At 36.5% G+C, this 21,033-nt stretch overlaps 2 protein-coding genes across 5 annotated transcripts; both read left to right on the top strand.

The window, feature by feature from the left end:
- The first annotated feature begins 828 nt into the window (after window positions 1-828).
- gpr20 (G protein-coupled receptor 20) lies at window positions 829-5,934 on the top strand. Its single transcript, XM_019107268.2, has 2 exons — window positions 829-1,075; window positions 4,377-5,934. The coding sequence occupies exons 1-2, from the start codon at window positions 1,068-1,070 to the stop codon at window positions 5,470-5,472; spliced, it is 1,104 nt and encodes a 367-aa protein (XP_018962813.2). The 5' UTR covers window positions 829-1,067; the 3' UTR covers window positions 5,473-5,934.
- Window positions 5,935-7,008: 1,074 nt separating this feature from the next.
- slc45a4b (solute carrier family 45 member 4b) lies at window positions 7,009-20,210 on the top strand. 4 transcript variants are annotated; one of them, XM_042741205.1, is made up of 8 exons: window positions 7,009-7,150; window positions 11,601-12,203; window positions 14,000-14,188; window positions 14,363-14,542; window positions 15,228-16,333; window positions 18,010-18,109; window positions 18,487-18,698; window positions 19,108-20,210. In XM_042741205.1, exons 2-8 carry the CDS (start codon window positions 11,936-11,938, stop codon window positions 19,450-19,452), a joined length of 2,400 nt encoding a protein of 799 aa, XP_042597139.1. In that variant the 5' UTR covers window positions 7,009-7,150; window positions 11,601-11,935; the 3' UTR covers window positions 19,453-20,210. The 4 variants fall into 4 exon arrangements, with proteins under 4 accessions (XP_042597139.1, XP_042597140.1, XP_042597141.1 ...); XM_042741206.1 differs by having other exon boundaries at window positions 7,132-7,270; XM_042741207.1 differs by lacking the exon at window positions 7,009-7,150 and adding an exon at window positions 7,323-8,159.
- The last annotated feature ends 823 nt before the right edge of the window (window positions 20,211-21,033 follow it).

Here is a 21,033-nt window from a genome sequence, read left to right as displayed (position 1 = left end):
GAGGTAACAGTATTTGTCTTGAGAAATAGAAATGGTTATTTTTTGTTATTTTTAAGTTAGAATTTAGATTTTTAAAACAAAATCTTGCTATAAACCAAAGTTTAATGGCTGACAGCTGAAAACAGTTATTTAGTTACAAGCAGGACTCAGATTCCTATTGAATAACATGTATGACTTTCAAGAGTTTATGGGCATTCTGTAAATGCCACATACAAATATGATTCACAATTCTCCCAATGAACTCCCAATGCTGTTAAACAGTATTGAGACAAAGGACAGCACACAGTTTCAGTGATTTAAAATCATTCTCAGTCACATTTGAACCTAACTTCATAAATTTGGTTGGAGAAATTTCGGAAACATCAGGACAGAGCCTTGGCAGATGGTGATGGATGAGTTTCCAGGCAGGAAATGTGGAAAAAGTGTTGACACGTCCAGCAGTATTAATACATCCTGTCATTTATTTTATCTGTCTTGCTGACATTCTGACACCTTCAAAAATCTTTATGATGGACTTCATAAAGGAACATTTTATTGACAACTAATAACTATGCATTATAACTTTTAGCATTTATTGTGTTTTTTCCAGCCCCCAAGTGATGTTAGATGGATTAAGGCTAAATTTTCCTTCAAATAATCCTAACATTGTATTTAAAGCCTATGTTGAATTTTTATTTCAGTAAACCACAGAGAAAACAATCACTGTATGAAAAGTATCATATCCCAGAATCCAGTGTTTGTAATGTCAGGGTTTATCCAAACGAACTCAAACTTCCTGTGAGCGAGAGGATGAAGGGAGGGAAGGAAGTAACAAAAGAGTGAAACAGACAGAGAGAGACAGAAAAAGAGACATGCAACATAGAAAAGGTGGAGAGACTATCCTCTTTTTGCCTCTTCAAGGTGAAGATGTTCAACATGTTTGTAGCACTTGGGATTGGATTTTCATCATTTAAGTTTCTTTAAGATTTTTTAGGGAGTGGTTTAGGCTCTAATTTGAGTGTCAAAGCAGTGGCCTTTGCTACAACGCTTCTGTTTCACATTCCAGATCCAAATTCTCATCCGTCTGCATGTGCAGGTAAGCAATGAAATTGTGCTGTGAGTGGTTATTGGTGGATGATGCAGATTATTGTTGTGCTCTTAATGATACCAGATTTTCATGGGTATTGTTTGCCATGCCGTCCTTGAATATTTTGTATTTTGGAAGTTCTTATAAATTATAAAAATAATATATTAGTTATTTAAATACATTACAATACAGTTTGTGTGTGTGAGTGTACAATGCCTTTCAAAAGTTTGGGATCAGTAAGATTTTTAATGTTTTTTAAAGAGGTTTATTATGCTCTTATCTACAAAAATTATGCTCTTATCTACAAAAATTCAGATTTTTTTTTTTTAATTTTGTGAAATATTATTGCAAATTCAAAATAACAGTTTTCTATTTAATATACTTTAAAATTTAATTTATTCTTGTAAAGCAAAGCTGAATTTTTAGCATCATTACCCCAGTCTTCAGTGTCACATGATCCTTCGGAAATCTTTCTAATATGCTGATTTATAATCAAAGTTGGAAACAGTTGGGTTGCTTAATACTTTTTGGGACCAGTAATACTTATTTTCAGGAGTCTTTGATAAATAAAAAGTTAAAAAAGAACAATGTTTCAAAATAGAAGTCAATACATTTTTTTTTTCTTAAAGAAATTAATCATTTTATTCAGCAAGGATGTGTTAAATGGATTAAAAGGGATAGTAAAGTCTTATATTGTTAGAAAAGATTTCTATTTAATAAACGCTGTTCTTTAATTCATCAAAGAAAAAAAGTATCAAAGGTACCAAAAAAATATTAAGCAGCACAATAGTTTCAAAACTGATGATAAATCAGCATATTAGAATGATTTCTGAAGGATCATGTGACACTGAAGACTGGAGTAATTGCTGATGAAAATTTAACGTTGCGTCACAGAAATAAATTATATTTTAAAGTATATTAAAATAGGTAACCAATATTAGAAATTGCAATAATATTTCACAATATTACTGATTTTCTGTCTTGTTGATCAAATAAATACAGCCTTGATGAGCATAAGAGAGTCATAAGAGAGATTAAAAAACTAAACATCTAAATTAAAAATCTTACTAGATAAAAATCTAACACACACACACACACACACACACACACACACACATATATATATATGGATTTATCAATTATATTATGGATTTTCACTTAAATGTTCCCAAATCTTGTATTTTTTGTCAGTGCCTGTTACACAGTATTTTGAGGATGATCCTGGAGCCAAAAAACTTAAAAGCTGTGATGGCGACTCACACAGAGATGTTTATTTGGACAGCATTAATGCATCACTGTCTCTCATAAGAGGGCCATTAGTTTTGCAGAATGACATTCCCTCTTTATATCTGAGAGTCAGGTTTTTGATGAGGATAGTTTTATAAACAGGAGGTTCTATTCCTCACCACCTCTCTCCCAAACAACTCATGAGTCTTTTCTGTATAGCTTCAGGTAGATTTTTTACTGTCAGTGTGAAACTGCAAACAAAATTATTTTAACTTTACTTATTTCTGAGGAGTGTAGCTTAGTTTTAATCATGCCACAGTGCTTGACATTGTTCAAATATTTAAAGTAATTCTGTGGAGTTTCGTCTCTGATGTCTAAACAACTTTATTTTGGTCAATAAATATTGTATATTGTTCTGTCTTTTCAATTAAGATGTAAATTGAGCAGAGGCCTGAGTACATAAACACATGTAAGAGCCAAAAGTCTGATGCCTTCAGCCGCTGCTCAGAATTCATTTGCGTAGCAGAGGGATACACATCTATTCCCACGAATCTCCATATCCAAACAAATTCTTCCCATTAGTCTTAATTATAAACACATCTCGTTCTGAACACTATCTGAACCATGCCAGACTGTAGGCACCTCTTCGTCAGAGGCTTCCAGGCTGTTTGTTTTTCAGGCTCATTCTTCCTACCATGGAAGGAGAGCATATTTGTTTTAGCAGGCAATTTTCCATGATGCCACATTGTACCATGTGACAAGGGTTCGAGATGTAGACACACACAGTCTTAAAACTGTCATTTAGTTTTATGCTGGGCATACCAAACCTAGGTACTACTTTACCAGAGAAACAGTTTAATTGAATTAGCCCACTATATTATATAACATACTGCAACAGTACCACTGTGGTAGACAGTTTGCAACTATAAATGTTATACTAAATTAGTTAAAACTTTCAGCAAAGACTTCTTATTTATTTTTAAATGAAATAAAATTAAATATCCATCAAAGCCACTTAGCTACTTTATAGAACTGGAAAGTTTAATCTTTATTTTATACTACATACTGAATTTATTTATTTAAGTATGAATGTAGCTGTTATATGGTGCTATTATACCTTAACTTTTTTATTTATTTGTTGAATGTTTTGTTTCAATTAATTCAATTAATTTATGAATTATTTAGTATAAAAATCAAATAAATAAATATTAAAATAAATACATTAGAAATTAAATAGTAGTAAAATAAAAAATAAATAAATTAGAATTAAATGTAAAAAATAATCTACAAATTATTATCATATTCCAATTCTATATAGGATTTATGTATTTTATTTACATATATTTACATTTCCTTCAGTATGGATTACAAACCATTATGATGCATATATTTTAAGTCATACGTAAATTAAACAAATTTATGAATGTGATTTAAAGGGTTACTCCATCCCAAAATGAACATTTTGTCATTAATCACTTACCCCCATGTCGTTCCAAACCCGTAAAAGCTTGTTCATCTTTGGAACACAATTTAAGATATTTTGGATGAAAACCGGGAGGCTTGTGACTGTCGCATAGACTGCCAAGTAAGTAACAGTGTCAAGGTCCAGGAAAGTATGAAAAGCATCATCAGAATACTCCATCTGCCATCAGTGATTCAACCGTAACGTTATGAAGCGATGACAATGATAAAATGTTCATTTTGCGGTGAAGTAACCCTTTAAATACACAAAATCCATTTAGCCTTAAAAATCTATTTTTTTTCCATTCTCATACATTTTAATTAATTGACTATTGCTTGTTCCACAGCTAACTATATTTTAACCACATATATTTTATGCTATACTATATTTTAACCCAGTATTTAAATTAAATCAAATAAATTCCAATAGTTAAAAGTGCAGAATCCTTGCATGTTTCATTTATATATGACTTACAAATATGCATTTAATAGTCTTTGTTAAAACTGCGTAATCCAAATGGATTGCAATTTGATATGCAATCTGGATATTTTTTTTTAATGTACAAATAAATGGCTTAAAAAAAACATTGCAAATTGTTGTCTCTCTTTGGTTTTTATGCAGATCCAGCCCTCAAACCACAGAGATGACCCTCACGGAGGGTTCACTGAATCTGAACCTCACATCAACATCAATTCCTCCCCTAACAACCAATACTTCTCCACCATACCGAGAACCTTATTTACACAGACTGGCCCACTTGGATGAGGGTCTGTATAATGACTTTTACAGCCTGTGGATAGCTCTGGTGGTCATCAACGCCCTTATCTTTATGGTAGGGATGACCCTTAACAGCCTGGCTTTGTATGTCTTCTGCTTCAGGACCAAGCTGAAGACCACGTCAGTCATCTACACCATTAACCTGGTGGTGACGGACCTGTTGGTTAACCTCTCTCTTCCCACTCGTATCATATTGTACTACAGTGGAGGAAAATGCCTAGTCTGTTCCTACATGCACATATTCAGCTACTTCGTCAACATGTACTGTAGCATCCTCTTCCTCACCAGCATCTGCGTGGATCGCTACCTGGCCATCGTTCAGGCGGAGGCCTCACGGAAGTGGAGGAACCCAGGTGTGGCCAAAGCGGTGTGCGTCTGCATTTGGCTATTCGCCATCATCGTGACCTACTCGCTTCTCACGACAGCCTTCAAGCACTCAGGCTGCTGCCTTTCCAAACTCTTTGCACTGACCGTTTTTGAGTTCTTCCTACCAATGGTGATCATCGTAGTGTTTACTATTCGAATCATGTGCGCCCTTTCCAGCCCGGGCCTCATGCAGCAGAGCCGTGACAGACGCATGAAAGCCGTACAGCTGCTATCCACTGTTCTGGTGATCTTCACCGTCTGCTTCACGCCGTTTCACGTCCGTCAAGTTCTGTTTTACTTCCATCCTGATTTGCCTCATCATGTGATTGTATACCATGTGACTGTCACCCTCAGCAGCCTGAACAGCTGCCTGGATCCTGTGGTCTACTGTTTCGTCACTACTAACTTTCAGTCTACCATGAAGAGATTTCTCAGGAAGATGGAAAGAGAGCAGACGAGCGGAGACATTATCAGCGTGCAGAAGAGCTCGAAGGCTTCGGGCACAGTGATTGCTATAGCCAGTAGTATAAGGATAAGCATGAGCCCTGTCCAGCAGGGAAGCCAGCCTGCATGAGGGAGCATGTGCCATGTGCTATGTAGAGTATTTAGATGGTTGCCATTACCATGTCATGCTAATGCAAAATCAGTGACATAAATGCACATTTGTGACTTTGTTTCGATGTGTACTGTAATTACTTTAATGTAGAGATTTTATTTCAAATGTGACACTGTTATGTTTGTAACTATTACAACTATGCAGCAATGCCACCATAATGTGCCATAGCATTTTTAAGCTTGCAGTGCTTTAGAGCAGGGGTTTTCAAAAACAATAATGATGCCTTCTTAGAGGTAGATGTATCTATATAGTGTGCGTATGAAGACGCATGAAGATTTATATTATTGCCTATTATATTGTTACTGTACTGAAGCCAAAACAAATTATTAAAACATAATCTGGAATATATTGTCTTTGTATCTACTGTATCTTTTTTCTACCAACAATTAGAGTAAAATTAGATGTACACTACCATTTCAAAGTTTGGGGTTGCTAAGATGTGTTAGTTTTTTTAATTACTATTTTAATAAAGAAGTATCTTATGCTCACCATGTGTGCATTTATTTTTAAAAAAATACAGTAAACAGCATTATTGTGAAATATTTTTTACAAATTCAAATATTTGTTTTCTATTTTAATATATTTTATCCTTTTATCCATTGATGGCAAAACTGAATTTTCAGTAACCAAAGTGTCACATGATCCTTCAGAAATCATTCTAATATTTTTGATTTGGTGCCCATTTAAAATATAAATCTTTTGTAACATTCCAGATGTCTTTATTGTCACTTTTGATTAATGTGTCCTTGATATATAAAAGCATTCATTTCTTAAAAAAAAAAACAATCCATAACCACACAGTAATATTGTGAAATATTATTACAAATTCAAATATTTGTTTTCTATTAAAAAAAACTGTCCCAAAAAATTTGAAGAGTATTTGTACACCTGCAGAGAAACAAATTTATTTCCATGACACTTTTCACAAAAAAATAAATAAATAAATAAATTCAAAATAAATTTTAAAGTTGTCCCCTCAAATTTCCACAGCCCCCCAATAATCCTCTCGTGGCCCCAGATACCAGTTTGAAAACCCCTGCTATAGAACAGTAATTGACTGAAACTATACATAAATATATTAATTTAAAAAATGTAATGTCATAAGGCTTTTTAGGCAAAAATAAGCAAAAGTATATAGTGCTAAAGTTTTAGGCCAAATAAGGCCTAATCATTGATTTTGATGAGTAAACTTTTTTTTTTCTCAAATAATGTTAACCACAGACCTTATGAAAAGTTCAGAAGAAAATCATAATAAAATTATCTACAAATAAAGGTTTCAATAGCGTTTCTTAAGCAATTCAGGCTGAACCAGGTGCAGAAGTTTAATACTAAGTGTAGTATTTTATCTAAACTCTATAACACGTATCTAATCTGTCAAATAACGTTCTCAATTTGCCTTATTATTTTGTTGCATAATATTATATTATCAAATATCACATTAAGATACATCATTTACCTCTTTATGACATTGTTAAATAATAAGTAATGACTAAAAGTGTTCGTGGCTTCTAGGTTTTAGTTCACAGATTTTGACATTGCGATATTACATCACTGCTGATGAGGGGGATTTGTAGAGCGTAACAACTGGCAACCACGAGCAGACAAAAGATGCAGTACATCCGCGACCTGAGAGCAGGTACATTTGGCTCTTTAACATCTTTCTCCATTTAACTGTGGATGCTCTTTCTTCTTTCTTTGTCCATAAATGAAGATGCCTGTTATGAATCGGACCGTTCGTCGTGCTCGGGAACCGAAGGTATCCGTTAAATTCAGTGTAGAAGCAAGTTAATTAGCAGGCTAGCAGTCCGGGCTAACAGACTGTTTAAGCATCAATCAGACTGATGATTCATATAAAGTTAAGCAAAATCCCAAATACATAATTATTGCAACTTGCTCGCTCACTTTTCCAGTCACTTCACCCTTCCCTAGTGATAGAGTTGGTAACACGATTATCGTGTGTATGATGCGAAGTATCCAAAATACTATGCAACAGTCTGATGATCTGGCAATCCTTTGAATCCAGGAAAAATTACAGGGAACGGGTTTTTTATGGTGATTTGGTAACGTTATTGCCGTTTATTTTAGCCAGCGAGGTTGTTTATGTGTCTAACATTAAAATATTACGCTGTTAACTGAAAATGCCTGGGTTTAATGTTTGGTTTCCAGGCGCACTTCCAATCACAAACAGGAAACCGTACATGTTTAGGCATGATTTGAGCTCAATAATAGGCTTCTTTAAAGATTGTTGCACGTGATTCAGCGAAAGGCACCTCTTCGCCACGTCCCCATCCCCTAATAACAGATGACTTGTCGTCCTATATATTGTCCCCTCGTCTGCTTGTCACATTTTCACGCCAGTCTCTGACAGAGGTGTCCATTCGCCCACCTGACTCCTGTAACAGCAGGCCTGGGCTGCTCTGGGGGGGGATGTTACCTACCAGAAGCCTCTGGGTGTAACTTAGCCTTATCAGTGTAGTGCACAGGGCGGACTGTTATCACGGGCGTCTCATGTAACCAGCAAGTAAAACTCTGAAAGGCTCTGTCCCTGTATGTGTCACTTCAGTTTGAGTATACCTGTCTACTACACTTGATCTGGGACAATATTTCTGGGTTAAAAGGATCATTTTTACGTCAGATGAAACGAGGTAGCTACTTAACGAGGTAGGATATGTTTATAATTATTACATGTGGGAGATTTTCACGTGTCTTGTTACCAAATTAGTAGCCTAACTATTGTAAATATATGTTGAAATTATTTCACTTGCTTCAGTTTAATTATTTTTTAAATTTTTACTTATTAAATAATTATATCCGAGCATACAATAATTTAGAATAAATTAGTTTTATAATATCAGCTGCTCATCCACCATTATCTTTTACGGAAAACTCTTATGTAAATGGCTTTAATACAGCACACGTTTTTTTTTTTTAGTGCTACAACTGCGCGCGATTGTGTAATTCTAACTCATTTAAAACGACCTTTGGAACTTTACACACTGTTGCTGCCTTCACCATATGACTGTGGAAGGTGTAAGTAGATTTAAAAGTGCATATAGGCGTTTTCAAAATTCTTTAAAGCTTGTGTATTTGACAAATAGAAATTTGCAAACAGTCGCGTTCGCTTGATGACGTACTGTAACCATAGCAACTGTAAGCTGCTGGAGAGCTTTCCGAAATCCGTGTGGGATGGTATATCGACAAAAGATGGCACGTATTGCTCTTATTTATCACTTTATCGCGTTGTTGTTGTAGATTTGCATTTCAAAAATGTGTCAAATAAGTAGTTTTCTTGTTTTAAAAAGTCCATACGATAGTATAAGGCCTCGTTTACACTGGAGGTCTTGATTCCCAATTCTGATTTGTTGCCTATATCCGATTTTTACACGTTCTTTCAATTGTGATCCATATCCGATTAATTTATTTACACCTGTTTTTATACAGTCTATGGTTTACACCACAGTCTATGGTTTACACTTGCCATTCCATCTGAAACATCGCGCATGCGTTGTTGTCATTTACCGCCTCTACATGTGCTTCCTCATAAGAATAATGCGACTTGTGCTGACAAAACGAGTCAAACTGAAAACAGAAAAAAAAAAAAAAAAAATTTTTTTTGGGAAAAATTAAATTCTCCATTAAAAGACCTTCAGAATGATTTGTTGGAATCGGACAAAAAATGACCGAATCACACCCATTTGAAGTCGATAGTGAAGTCCTCCACCTTTTCTTATTATTAATTATTATATGAATAATTACAATACATTTTTTTTCTTTTATCTTTGCTATTATAAATAGGAAAATATGCAAAAAAATATATAAAATAAACAAAACAGTAGAACAAATAGCCTACAAAGAAACAAATAATGCATTACCTTTATCATTTTATATCTAAACTAAAGCATTCATGTACGAAAAACAATAAAATGTAAAAAAATAACTTAAGTGTATTCATTACAAATAAATGTATTATTAAAACTACAAAAGCAGTTCAATGAAGTGCAGCAGTGATTCCCTCTTTTCTTTTATTGTTAGTTTAACATTATGATAATGATACAGACGTCCTATGCTGTAATGCATCGATCTAATATAATGTTACACATCAGATGTTTTCCCCCAACAGTTCCCAAAGCATTCACTTAAGACGAGCAGATGTTTGCGTGAATTTTGAAATACTGTAATTCTGTGTGTATTTATCGGGATCGCGCGCCGTTATATGCACGCACTTAGGGTGACAGTCATTACGAGAAGCGAGCGGAGAAAATGTACAAATAAAGAGGGGTTTTTTTTATGCCTGTAGCTCAAAATAGCCCGTGCAAATTTACACTAGTGATGTGTCTTTCGTGAACTAATCGTTCTTTTTGAACGAATCTTTTAGGTGAACGAATCGTTCTCGTTCATGTAATCCATTGACTCATATTTCTCGTTCACTGAAATTCCTCCCTTCAGAGCAGCGCGGTGCAGTTAGCAGCACATCCGCAGCTCGGTGGACCGTAGCTCTGTGAACTGTTTCATCCTGTCAAAGAGTTACTCAACCTCGAGCCAATAGCCTTCGAGTATGAGATGTGACTAAGCATGTGATTTGTTGAATGTAGTGAACGAATACGCCCTTCACTGAATGAGTTTCATATGAGTCTGAACTAAATCGAGAGATCTTGTCGTTCGTGAACGAGTTGAATGATTTGGTACATCTCGTTCATGAATGAAATGACTGAACTGGTACATGTCGTTCGTGAACGAGTTTAATGAATTGATACATCTCGTTCCTGAATGAAATGAATGAGAGTAAACCGGGTCAGTCGGCCATCTGTCAATCTCTCAAAAAGCAAAGCGCAGTTATAGGTACTGTGCACATACGCTTGTTTTCATATTTAGCATACAGAACATAACTCCACGTTTAATCCCCGATTTATAAATGTGAATATATAATATATGAACTGTCTGACCAAACAATTAAAATGTTAATTATGCAAGAAAACCTCGTGCTTTGTTCATCTGAACAACTTATTTAGACTTTTTTTTATTTATTGAATGCGATTATGCACCCATTTTAATAAAGCCAAATCAGTTTTTGTAACAAGTGAATAGGTTCGTTGCCTTAAGACAACACATAAGACACTCTTTTTCGCCACCTGCTGGCGTATTTTTTCGTAATATGAAGAAATGGTCACTGAACGAATCAGTGAACGAATCTGAACAAATCATTTTGGTGAACGAACTGAAAATGAACGAATCTCTTGAAAGAATCAGAATTTCCACCACTAATTTACACTCATTTTGCCAGCACGGGTCACATATGACGTCGTTAAACCGCGGAGAAGTACCAAATTGTCGCAGTTTTAATGACGTAGGCTACAGAACGCAATGCCTCAGAAAATCCGATCTGCCTGTTTACACGACAGTCGCATTGACACATATCTGATTTATATCCAATTTATTTCCACATATGAATGAGGCCTGAAACCAATCTTGAAATATTCGAATGCATGTGTTTTTTCCCGTTTACACTGTTATAGAACAGATCCGATCTGTGTCACATATGAGCAAAAAATCGGAATTGGGTCACATTTAACAGGGAGTGTAAACGAGGCCTAAGATGGTGCCAACAGATATTTGAGGTTATGCGAGATACAACATTCAAATGAAAACTGGCAGAAATAATTCCAAAATATGTCTCTGTTTTCTTTTAATATATGTAACGTTACATAATTTGTAATATATAATGTATAATTTGATGAAGTGTTGGAAATGGTCACTTTTTTTCTCAGTTAAGGCTTTAAAATGTTATCTTAAGAATACGTATCTACATTCTCCTATCTTTTCAGAGCCTTTTCCCTAATTTAGTCACTTTATTATTTCATCTTCCTTTCTCCTGGGACTACAGATATGCAAAATAAGTCAGATTTCTGCTTAAACTATGTTTACTGTTGCAATGCCAGCATTTTTCCCCATCTTGTTTTTCACTGACCTTTTTCCACTGCCTTGATATTTCTGGACATCACTTGTTAATGCCAAGATTTCTCTCTCTCTCTCTCTCTCTCTCTCTCTCTGTCTGTCTCTCATCCACTCTCTCTCTCCCTCTCATCTAGATTAATAAGTAATTCCATGGAAGCACAGAGAGGAACATCCACCTGTTCTGCTCTCCATACCCTCCCCCATTTCCCTCTTTCTTTTCATGAAAACATGACTCGTGAGTTACACCAACAAAGCTCTATATGGACTAGGATTAATTGCAATGGTTGGTAGATCTCTCACTGAAATATATGGAACAACATGACCTATCTTTTTACTGCGGGTGTTTTATAATAAGAAGCCTGCTGTGGATTATGAAAGATCGGTGTGAGGAGAATACAGTCTGGACTTGTGAGGGGTAAGTACCACAGGAAACGTTTCTGGATCAAGACCCCAGACGCCACCTTTGTATATGCAGGCCAGCATGGCACCCAAGAACGCTGTCACTGAGTCCGTTCCAGTGCTGGAAGTGGTCGTACAAGAAAAGGATTCGAATGGTGGACAGAATGCAGAGAAGGAGAAAGAGCGGGAAGTGGAGATGTCAGAAGACTCAGCCAGTGAGGATTCTGTAAACCACATCCCAAAGCGGTTATGGGTCATGCACGGTGCAGTCATGTTCGGAAGGGAGTTCTGCTATGCGATGGAAACCGCACTAGTCACTCCTGTGCTGTTGCAGCTAGGTCAGTAATCAACTGTTTTCCCAACAAACCTTTTGACAACTTAAATTAATTCATTTCCTTCATATGTCTGTAGACAGAAAGTCCTAATTTATCTCTTAACATGTCAACATGTCATGTCCAAACCTTTATCTCTTTTTTTTTTTTTTTTGGACCTTAGTGGGTTCTAATGTTGTTTTAGACCCTATTGACTTTCAGTCTTCAAAATATCTGCTTTTATGTTTCGTAGAAGATATAATCACACAAATATAATTGTAAAAATATCTAGGCTGTGACGTTTTTAAAAAAAAATAATTTTACTGCACTATTTTACGGCACATATTATAATGACAAAATTTTGATATTTTAAGCATTTTTTAGATGTAGATAAAACTGATGCTCAACAGGCATGCACACTTATCTATAAATAGAAGGTAAATGGGTAATTTAGTGTTTTAAATTCATCCTAGGCTTAAGGCCTCTATTCATAATCATTGAACAGGGACATTCCTTTGGATTAGGTAAAGATTCTCTATTGTGCCAATGCCTACCCTGTGTCATAGTAATAAGATGGAGGGATGTTTGTTTCCACAGTAGCATGCAAAAATGGACGAGGTAGCGTTTGCATGGAATGCAGAGAATGTGTGTGTCCGCGCATTTCTCTTTCTCTCAGTTTTCCGTCTATTTTAAATAAGATCAATGTCAATAGATCCTCTCAGGAAACTAAAGGGTTAACATAACAAAAGGTTTGAATTGCTCTAAAGGCCTTCTGATCTCATACCAAAAGCAGTTTTAGTAGATTTAATGGCTGAATGTATCTTAAATATCCATCCACTAAACTCTAAAAATTTAGCTTATCGTAACCTAAAACAATCAGTTTATGTCGCTTTAATGTGCATGTTTAGGCAAAATATATGTGTCCCTTAAAAACTCAACTGGCCTACTTGATTAAAAAAAAAAGAAAAAAAGGTAACATAATTGCAATTTTAAGTGTGGTTTAATAGGCAATCAACCAGAGTCTGTTTTCAGAGTAAACAGGATGAAATTCTATCCTGTTATACATTAAATGCTGTGTGTATTGACAAAACCATCTCTTTAAGTTCTGGCCCTTGGGAGTTGTAACACTGAGTGTTATTGCTTTATAATACAAGCTGATTACTTCATTACTTCATACTGCACTTTAACCTGATCCACAGAGGTTTGAATGCGGTTGGATAGTTGTTTATCTTTAAAGCTGAAGAGTTCTCATCTGCAAATTTGACATGTGACATGTCTGTTTTGTCTGCACTTTCTGTTCTCACATTCTCAGTTGTCATCCGTCTACACACATGACCTGTAGTTCTTTTGGACCTCTTGAAAAAGGAGAAGTTTGACATTTAAGTTTCACTTGAGTAATCAAGTGTTTGGGTTTTAGCATGTCATCAGTCCTGGCACGAGTTCTGTGTGCCAGACTCTTGGAAAATTCCCTTAGCTGTTAAAACGATTTGCTATTAATCATCACTAACAAATAATCCCAAATATTCTTTTCAGTTTTCTCATGCCATGTCATTGCATTTGATAATAAATTTATTGCCAGAGGCAGTTTGATTGCTTCATTACTGTGACACAGTTTTAGTTCTCCTATGTGAAAGGTTTATAGTGTTGTAAATGACAGGTTAATGAACTGCAGACATGCTGAAACCTGCCTGGTTATCTGTTTCAGCTGGGTTGCTTAAGTCGCCATATTGGTATATTTAATCAAAAAGTGGTTATTAAAAAATATAGTTTTGATCTCCCTGAACTTTGGAATTGAATTGATCCCAGTCCGTTTCTTTTTGCAGGTCTCCCAGAGCAGTATTACAGCTTAACCTGGTTCCTCAGCCCTATTTTGGGTTTAATTTTCACTCCTCTGATTGGCTCAGCAAGTGACCGTTGCACTTTGAAATGGGGTCGGAGGAGACCCTTCATTTTGGCACTATGTATTGGAGTGTTAATAGGAGTGGCCTTATTTCTTAATGGATCTCTTATAGGTAATTATTTTATGTATTTAGATAATATTTAAACACGACAGATATCTACAGAATTACAAGTCACCATTGTTTAAATAGGAGACCCATGACTATATTATTATATTACTCATACAAACTTTTGCATTTTATAAATGATTGTTCCTTACAGTTTATTTGAATCTTTGTGTCAATCAGGTCTGTCTCTGGGTGATGTTCCCAGTAATCAACCGGTTGGGATTGTGCTGACCGTTGTTGGTGTGGTGGTTTTAGACTTCTGTGCTGATGCTTTGGATGGACCAATCAGAGCCTACCTCCTGGATGTGGCTGATACCGAGGAACAGGACATGGCTCTAAATATCCATGCTTTCTCAGCAGGTGTATATTCTGGGACTGGGAGTGATAAATTGATCTGAACTGGAAGAGACACTGTGTTCTTTAGCATCATACTTGAACCCTTTTCAACTCTTTAAAAAACCTAAAGTTTTAGAAGATAATTATTCGCTAGGAAACATCTAATCAGAATAAAAATGTTCTACTTACGTAGATAATTGATTATAGAATATCATTCAGCAGTTTGGGATCAGGAAGATTTTTTCATAAATGATTATTTTTTTCAGCAAGGACACTTTAAATTGATAAAAGTTGACTGTAAAAATATTTATATTATAAAGATATCAAGTAAATTCTTTAGAAAAAATTAAGCAACATAGCTGTTTTCAACATTGATAATAATAAAAAATGTTTCCTGAGGGCCAAATCAGCATATCAGATTGATTTCTGAAGGATCATGTGACACAGAACACTAGAGTAATGGTTGGTGAATATTCATCTTTGCCATCACAGGAATAAATTATATTATAGATGATACTGAAATAGAAAACAGTTATGTACATTGTAATTTGTAATAGCATTTCTGTTGTTACTATATTTTTGAACAAGTGCAGCCTTGGTGTGCATAAGAGACTTCTTTCAAAAACATAAAAATTTTAATTTTTAAACAGTAGTGCACTTAACATTATACTGGATGGTGATTACATTTGATATAATTCCTGTTTTTCAGGGCTGGGAGGTGCTTTAGGTTACATGCTAGGAGGGCTGGACTGGACCAATACCTTCCTAGGTCGAGCTTTTAAAGCCCAGGAGCAGGTCCTCTTTTTCTTTGCTGCCATCATCTTTATCATTTCTACGACGCTTCATCTTTTCAGCATCAAAGAGCATCTATATAACCCCAACCAGCCAGGGGTACCGAAGGATGAGGATGAAGAAAGGCCACCTCCTGTCCAGCTCTATGGCAGCTTTCCATCTACTCGTCTCATACCTCAACTAGAACTGATCCCTGAAGAGGAGCCGTTTTCAGCCCACGAGGATGACCGCTCTGAGCAGGATGTTTCAACAGACTTTCTAAACATCGACCTAGTACGGAGTAAAAGTGACTCTGTTTTAGCCATGCCAGATGCAACAGTAGAGCTTGACCCAGACTTGGACTTGGATTGCGATGGGCAGTTTCTGTACGACATCGAACCGACTTTATTCCAGGACTTCCAGGGTCTACAATATGATGGAACAACATTGGATTGCCGCAACACCAGCCATGCAGGTCAGTGCACTGAGCACCACTTACAGAATTGCAATAGCAATGGGGAACATATCTGTGGAGCTGCCAAAACCATAAACGGAAGCTTTGCTGTTTCTGGAAATCCAATCACTGGAGCAGCGAATGCCGCCAATCAACCAGGCAAAGTCGGTTTACGTCCATCTGGCGTCCCAGTGCGTCGCCGCACCCCTTCCTTCTACCGCCAGCCCGCCTTCACTTTCTCTTATCACGGACGTGTGGGCTTTCAATGGCGAAGGCGCTACGGCAACATGGCTGGGCCAATCAAATCTTCACGAAGCCTAAATGACATTGACAAAATCGATAGAGGGCATGAACGGCGAAAGTTGCAGATAAGTCGCATTTCTGCATCCCGCAGGAATGAGGAGGATGAAGAGAGTGAGGATGGGGATGACGGTACGACAGTCAAACTGCTCTGGTTGTCCATGCTGAAGATGCCACCCCAGCTCTGGCGTTTGTGTGTATGTCACTTGCTCACCTGGTTCTCCATGATCGCACAAGTTGTGTTCTACACGGATTTCATGGGCCAGGTCATCTTTGAAGGAGACCCAACTGTAAGAAGAGTTTCTTATCTTGTCCTGTAATTGACAGCAAAGATCTGTCCAATCAGAACGCAGATATTATGTGCCCCCGCTGCTATCCTCCATCTTGCCCGACAGCTACGGCCGGTGTTCTGACAAATAATGCTACCTATCAGATGTATTTATCTCTGCCTATGTATTTATCCTACTGTAAGGGTAGGTTCAGGGTTGGGGTAGGTGTACATGTTAATAAAGCCTCACACCTTATTAATATCATGCTGGAAGCAAAATCTGATAGGTAGCAATTTTCGCTATCAAATTATGTTACCTTCTGTTTTAATGGGAGGTAGCAAAATCTGACAGGGTAGCACAAATCGTCAGAACAGCGGCATTGTTTTTCGGGGATGGCAACAGTCACTAAGGAGGACAGGTCTTTGCGAACGGTCAACTGAAATATAAAATAAAAACTGTTTATTTAAAGCAGTGGTTTTCAAACCAGCCCTGCAAGCACCCCTAGCACCTCACATTTTGTATGTCCCCCTATATCTGACACCCATTTCAGGTCTTGCGGTCTCTACTAATGAGCTGATGAGTTGAAAATGTGCAGTGCTGAGGGTGCTCGCAGAACCGGTTTGAAAACCACTGATTTAAAGGGATAGGTCACCCAAAAATGAAAATTCTGTCATTAATTTCATGTCGTTCCAAACCCGTAACACAAATTAAGCAATTTTTGATGAAATCCGAGAACTTTCTGACCCTCTAGAGCAGGGGTCGGCAAGTAAGTTTGGCATCGGGCAAAAAAAAATTGGCACTAGATGGTGGGCCAGAACATAGTCAAAGATAAATATCACAGTTCTGTTCATAACATAACAGTACATTTTCGTCAGTTATTTTACCTACGGATCGATGCATTTCTTACAGATTTCTGCTCAGCTGAAAATATTCAGTATCGAGAAGGAACAAACAAGTTAACTGAACTAATGTCCATCGCCGTCATCATATCCTTCACATTCTTTCTGATTTGAGTGATCCATGTCTATAAAGCTAGCTAAATATGTTTAACATGTGAATTCTAGCTAAATATGCAGTTATATTACGGGCTGTTGGCATGAATTGTACTTGTAATGGAGCGGTGGTGGAGCGCTCTTGGAGCGAGTGAAAACCATGATGCTCCGACTTTTAAAAAAAAAAAATCCGCTCCTTGCTCCAGTCAAAATCACACTGCTCCACTCACAAACTCTGATTGTGAGTAACTGTTGCTGTCATGACAGATATATTTCAGAACCAGCCGCTATCAAAATAATCTCCCTGTGAGATATAATTAGCTGTTGCCGACCACTGCTCTATAGAGAGCAATGTAACTGAAATGTTTCCAGACCCAGAAACATAGTAAGGACATTGTTAAAATAGTCCATGTGACATTACGAAAGAGAAGAATTGTTGAATAAAGACATGTTTTTGTTTTTCTTTGGGCACAAAAAGTATTCTCGTAGTTTCGGAAAATTATGGTTGAACCACTGATGTCACGTGGACTGTGTTCACAATGTCTTTACTACATTACCAAATTATTTAACCAGCAAGGCGTTACTTTTAGTCTACATTGCATGCCATTTATTTTTCTAATATGAGTGTCGATATGATACAGGTTCTATTTTACAATATGTAGTACTGATTATTCTTGATATCCTATTGTTGTTTTTCAAAACCAGGCTGCTGCTAACTCCACCGCCCTGCAGAACTACAGTAAAGGCGTGCAGATGGGCTGCTGGGGGCTTGTGATCTATGCGGCTACAGCTGCGCTCTGCTCAGGTGTGTGTTATGTTTATGTGTTGTATTTGGATAGAACATGGCTAATGATGAGGATTACATTTTTGTTCCGTCCAGTGGTGTGATCAGGTTTCAGTTCTGTATTTAGACACTCACATGACCACATTATGGAATAAGCAGATTTTTAGGCTGTGATGGTTCTAAACATTTATGTTTTATAAATAGCATTTCCTTCAGAATGTTGTTTGTTTTCTTAGTTTTATATTTACCTGCAATTTAAGATTAAAATTGTTGTAATCCTTTTTACACATTTTATGCAACATTTTATTTTATGTGAACTTTTTTGTATACAATTTCTCTGTCAGTGTGCATTTTAAATATTATTCAAACCAAATAATCAGAAACTTTTTTTTTCACAGATGTGCTCCAAAGGATCTTAAACAACTACGACCTAAGCATAAAAATCATCTATATGTTGGGGACTCTAGGCTACGCAGTGGGCACAGCCATCATGTCCATCTTTCCAAATGTATATGTAGCTATGGTGATGATAAGCACCATGGGAATCATCTCTATGAGCATGTCATACTGCCCTTATGCTCTGCTGGGACAGTACCATGAAATCAAAGAGGTCTGTATCATTTTATTAACTTGTGTAACCAAATGTATTATGTTACCAATAATTCAAACTACAATTCAAAAGTTCAGAATTATTACAAATTAATTATTAATGACTTTTAGCCACTTATACTCACCAAGGCTGCAGCTGTTTGATCAAAAAATACACTAAATAATGCATGTAATGTAATTTAAATGTAATTTATTCTTTTGATCAATTTAAAGTGTCCTTCCTAAATTAAAGGATTAAAAAAAAATCTTCCTGACCTTTTGAATGGTAGTGTGTATGATAGAGATCTGTAAGATAAGCTCTTCCAGAATTCATCTTCACTGCCAGTAGCACTTGATTTGTGACAGCAACTTTCCTCGCAGCAGCAGTGCTCTCAATCAGCTTCTTTCATCTTTCTTTTACATTGTCATAGTACATTCATCACAGCCCTGGAAACTCACGGCGAGGCTTTGGCATCGACTGCGCCATCCTGACGTGTCAGGTCTACATCTCTCAGATATTTGTGGCATCGGCGCTCGGTGCAGTTGTAGACGCCGTCGGTACGGTTCGAGTGATCCCCATGGTAGCAGCAGGAGGTTCCTTTCTTGGTTTCCTTGCTGCGGCTTTCCTCGTCATCTATCCTGATACACTTGATGATGAAGATGAGCAAGGCCCAAGCTCTGTTAAGTCAGAGGCTGCCTCCAGTATCAGCACAGAGAAGCTCAAGCCAATGCCAAGGAACAGTTCCAGCAACCCAGAGGATGAATCCTCAGTTTGAGTGTTAGAACGTAAAATACTTGAGCTATTTAAGTACAAATCCCAGAAGGCACAAGCAAATTAAGACAAAAGAAGTAGAGGGACATTGTTTACCATTCGTACACTTTCACATATGCTGAGTGTAAATCTGTGGATATGGTACAGAGACAAACCTATTTGAGTCAAATATGTGATTTCTGAGATTATTTCTCAAGCTATTTATTATTTGTTCCCAAAATTTCCATTGTCTACACACAAGTATGCTTCAGGTTTTAGTTTAAGTTTATTTTTTTTATATAACCAGGTGTACCTCACTACGTTTGAAACATTTCACATTCTGATAATTTTTTCCACACATTATCATTTCACTTTACAAATCAACATTTTAATACCAGATGTAAATTTGCATTTTTTAGACTGATATTTTAACAGTGTTGAAATGTGTCTGATTATCATTGATTATCATTGTAATCCCCTCCTCAGCCTCATATCATAAGAAACACTCAGGGGAAAGCTGAACGGCTGCTGCTTCTGAGCACAAAACGCTCACTTCTGTTTAGACTTTAACTATGCACAATGCCAAACCATTTTTTTCTAATGATCCTAGACTTTGAGCAAGACATTGTTTTTGAGAGTTGCCTTTAGTTCATAAACTTGATTTTCTTAGGTACGCTATTTTGAGGTATGAAGAACACAGAGAGCTGAGACACTGTGTAAGGAAATGGCTTTGCTGTACAGCAGTGATTGGTGTGTGAAATGAAGAAGTGTGTTTAGCTGTCATGGCAATTTTTACTTGGTTTCAGCCTCCATCTTTGATGACACTCCAATAGTGGCAGTATTTTTCACAGCAAAATTCATAATACTGTTCCAGTACTGTTGTGTAGTTTATATACACAAGTTTTTGAGCTCGCCAGGCCAAACATTTCCTTTACTAGTTAGTCACAGAACCCCACTGGCTAAGTGGACTAACTAAGCTATGACTTCATATGCTCATAAATGTAGATTATATACATTGCTGGAAGTGTGACATCTGTACAGAGGTCAGTAGGCTGGCTTTGTATCTTATTTTATCAAACAGGAAGTTTCTCTTTGTGTGCTTTTCATAAACAAGGGGAACTTTTTTTTGTTTCTTTTTTTTTTGTATATGTGGTACTTTTGTGACTTTTTTTAGTGTTTGAACCAAATTGAAAGTTTATAATGGTTCCAGGTGTTTAATTTGAATGTGTGTTCAGTTTCGATAAAGAGAAAGTTTTGCACTTTCCCCTGCGTGAATGCTTGTTTGTTTTGGACTGTTAGCACAATGTGGTTGAATCTGAAATGAATCTGAAATGAATTGTATTAAGGTTGTTGACTATCCGTACGCACACAATGTGGTGACCAGTTAGTGACCACTAGATGGCGCGAGTACATATGAGATATTGTGTGATACAAAAATAAATGCACGAACAGTATTTAAAGAAAAAATCTCTTAAAAACAATTAATTATTACCGTGAAGTTACATTGAACGATTTCTGCAGTGTTTGCAAAGGAATCTCCATGCGAAATCAGTGGCACAGAATGAAGTCTTACAAAATGTGTGTGTGTGTGTGTGTGTATATATAT

Source organism: Cyprinus carpio, chromosome B16 (genome assembly GCF_018340385.1).
Source record: "Cyprinus carpio isolate SPL01 chromosome B16, ASM1834038v1, whole genome shotgun sequence".
NCBI lineage: Eukaryota > Metazoa > Chordata > Actinopteri > Cypriniformes > Cyprinidae > Cyprinus > Cyprinus carpio.
This window is presented reverse-complemented; position numbering and strand designations above follow the sequence as displayed.